Genomic DNA, 2,633 nt, shown 5'->3' with positions numbered 1-2,633 from the left:
TTTGTTTGCTTGTTCATATGTTTTCCTCACTATAATATTTCCTCACTAGATATTTCATTATCTAAAAAATGAAATGTAACGACAACCATGTTGTTATTTTTATCCACCAGATTTGGATCATGCATTGAAATGCCTTCAACGTGAAGATCCCAGTTTAAAAGTGAGGCTTGATCCTGACTCTGGACAGGTAGGCATATTGTTACTTAATCCGATATCTGTCAGTAACGTAGCATGTGTGTTGAAGTAAGTATATCTGAAACATTGATAGATCTATGCCCCTGAAAAAGAAACTTTCTTTTTTGGTTCTCATAATAATAAACTTGTAATTATTATGTTGACTATCAATCTAAATAGACAAGTTCTCCTTAATTCCTTAAAATAATTATACATCACTTATATAAACTACTTTGCAACATTAGGCCATCCAGAAGAGAGCCTTTTGTGAAATTTTCAAATGAGGTTCAACCCCAAGACAAAGCCTTGTATCTCTTACACTAAGGCTTATAGAAGCAGCAAACTAACGGGAGGGTACAAAGGGTCTCTTAATGCTAATGACACAGATGTGTGAAAAGTGATATATTTCAACCTATATATTTTCTAAATATGTATGTACATATATATAACAAGTCATTCTATTTGTATTATTCTACAACTTGCTTTTTTCCAAATAATTTACCTCTTTAACTTTACATTAAAGTATAACAGTCACACACTGTCGTTTTTGTTGTTGTTCCTTACCATTGTAGTTTTATTACAGCAAAAGGATACAAATTAGAATCAACTAAAGGAAGAGATGCAAAGTCTGGGAAAGTTCTTTTTTCTCTCTCTCTCTTACATTAGCTATTAGCTTTTATTATTTATTTATGTATTCATTTATTTATTTAAAGTCTTTATTGTTGAAAGTCCCCTTTTTCCCCCATTGACCGTCCCAGCCTGCCTCCACCCCCTACCCTAGGCCTTCACCACTCTATTTGTTGTCTGTGTCCATGGGTTATGTATATATGCATACAAGTTCATTGGTTGATCTCTTCCCATTCGCCCACCCTCCCCTGCCTTCCCTCTGAAGTTTGATAGTCTGTTCAATGATTCTGTGTCTCTCTATTTTTTTCATCAGTTTATGTTGTTCATTAGATTCCACAGTTGAGTGAGGTCATGTGATACTTACCTTTCTCTGACTGGTTTATTTCACTTAGCATAATGTTCTTCAGGTCCATCCATAATGTTGCAAATAATAAGAGTTCTTTCTTTTTTAATATTCTGTTGTGTGGATGTACCACAGTTTTTTAATCCACTCATCTGCTGATGGGCTGTTTCCAAATCTTAGCTATTGTAAATTGTGTTGCTGTGAACATAGGGATGCATGTATTCTTTCTGATTGGCTCAATCACATACTACCTGTGTGTTGACCTTTAGCCTACAGCACCTCCTGTAGGTTTGGGTTGGTACCTTTACTCTCCAGGTTGAAACTGATATGGCTGTTACAAAACCTGCATTATACAGTAGGTTCTCAGGTTACTTCGGAGATCCGTTCCTACGGCTCGACGTAATGCGATTTTCACCATAAGTCAGAACCCACCTACATAAGCACCTACGTCACTTACATGGAGCACATACACAGCAGTAATGAAGTGAAACAGTAAAAAAAAATTAAAAGAAAGACAATTCCTGACCTTTACTTGTGGTAAAGAAATAATAAAAAACATAAAGCACATATGTACATATGTCAAGATGACGGAACTTTTTTTTTTTATAAAGAAGTGGGAGATGGCGACGTAACCACAAAATGATGTACGTTGAGTCCGACGTAACCCGAGGACTGTCTGTAAACCACATTGTTTGACTAGCTGGTGGACAGAGCCCTCTAACAGGAAAAGATATTTCTATCAGGTAGTATCTTGACCTAGAAATAATCTCTCAGTCACTGAGGGCAACGGCCAGATCTCTCTTTGGGTAAATTCTTCACTACAGAGATGGCAAATAAATAACATGGAGCAAGTGTGGACTTCTTGCCCTATACTCTTTCTCATACACAAGAACCTTCTTTAGGAATAGCCATTGTTGCTAAAAAAAAAAAAAATGCATGTCTTGATTGCTTTTGATACAAATTTGGCTGTTCTAGCAAGGGCTCAAAATAACATTGGTTCATAGAAAATAAAAGTCAATTTCTGTCACATAAAGGCCTAAACTATTCTGGAAGTTTGGACTGCCCAATAAGCTGTAAGGTGCCAGATGGTTGGGGATGTTTGGGAGAAAGGTTATTTCCCCATTTTATAAGATGTTGCCCTCATCCACATTCAAGACAGTTTCCTACCTTTTCCTTAAGAGAATTTTTTCTTTCCTTAAAAGCAAGCCCAGAAGTTGCCAACATCAGTTACACTCAGATCCCATTGGCCAGAGCTTAGCTCTATAGTTGAGAAATGTCGGCCTCACTAGATGCCACTTGCTCAGCTGATAAGTATCATGGAATGGTAATATAATGGAAGAGAATGGCCTAGTAATTCACTTTTAATTAATAGCTCCAATCAGAAAAGTTAAAAACAGTGTTTTGATGTAGGAGCAAAAAAAAAAAAATTGCCAAAAAAACTCATTTTGTAATAAATAAAAAAAAACATAGACTGATAAACCTTTATATA

At 35.9% G+C, this 2,633-nt stretch overlaps 1 protein-coding gene across 1 annotated transcript in view; it reads left to right on the top strand.

Moving 5' to 3' along the window:
- GFM2 (G elongation factor, mitochondrial 2) overlaps nucleotides 1-2,633 on the top strand; it is a 48,481-nt gene that overhangs the window by 28,499 nt on the left and 17,349 nt on the right. Inside the window, exon 14 of the mRNA XM_015571568.1 lies at nucleotides 111-226. Coding sequence (XP_015427054.1) covers nucleotides 111-226 — 116 coding nt within the window. The remainder of the gene's footprint in view (nucleotides 1-110; nucleotides 227-2,633) is intronic.

Source organism: Myotis davidii, unplaced genomic scaffold, assembly GCF_000327345.1.
Source record: "Myotis davidii unplaced genomic scaffold, ASM32734v1 scaffold44, whole genome shotgun sequence".
NCBI lineage: Eukaryota > Metazoa > Chordata > Mammalia > Chiroptera > Vespertilionidae > Myotis > Myotis davidii.
The sequence above is the reverse complement of the archived record's forward strand: the minus strand, read 5'-3'. Positions and strand labels throughout refer to the sequence as shown.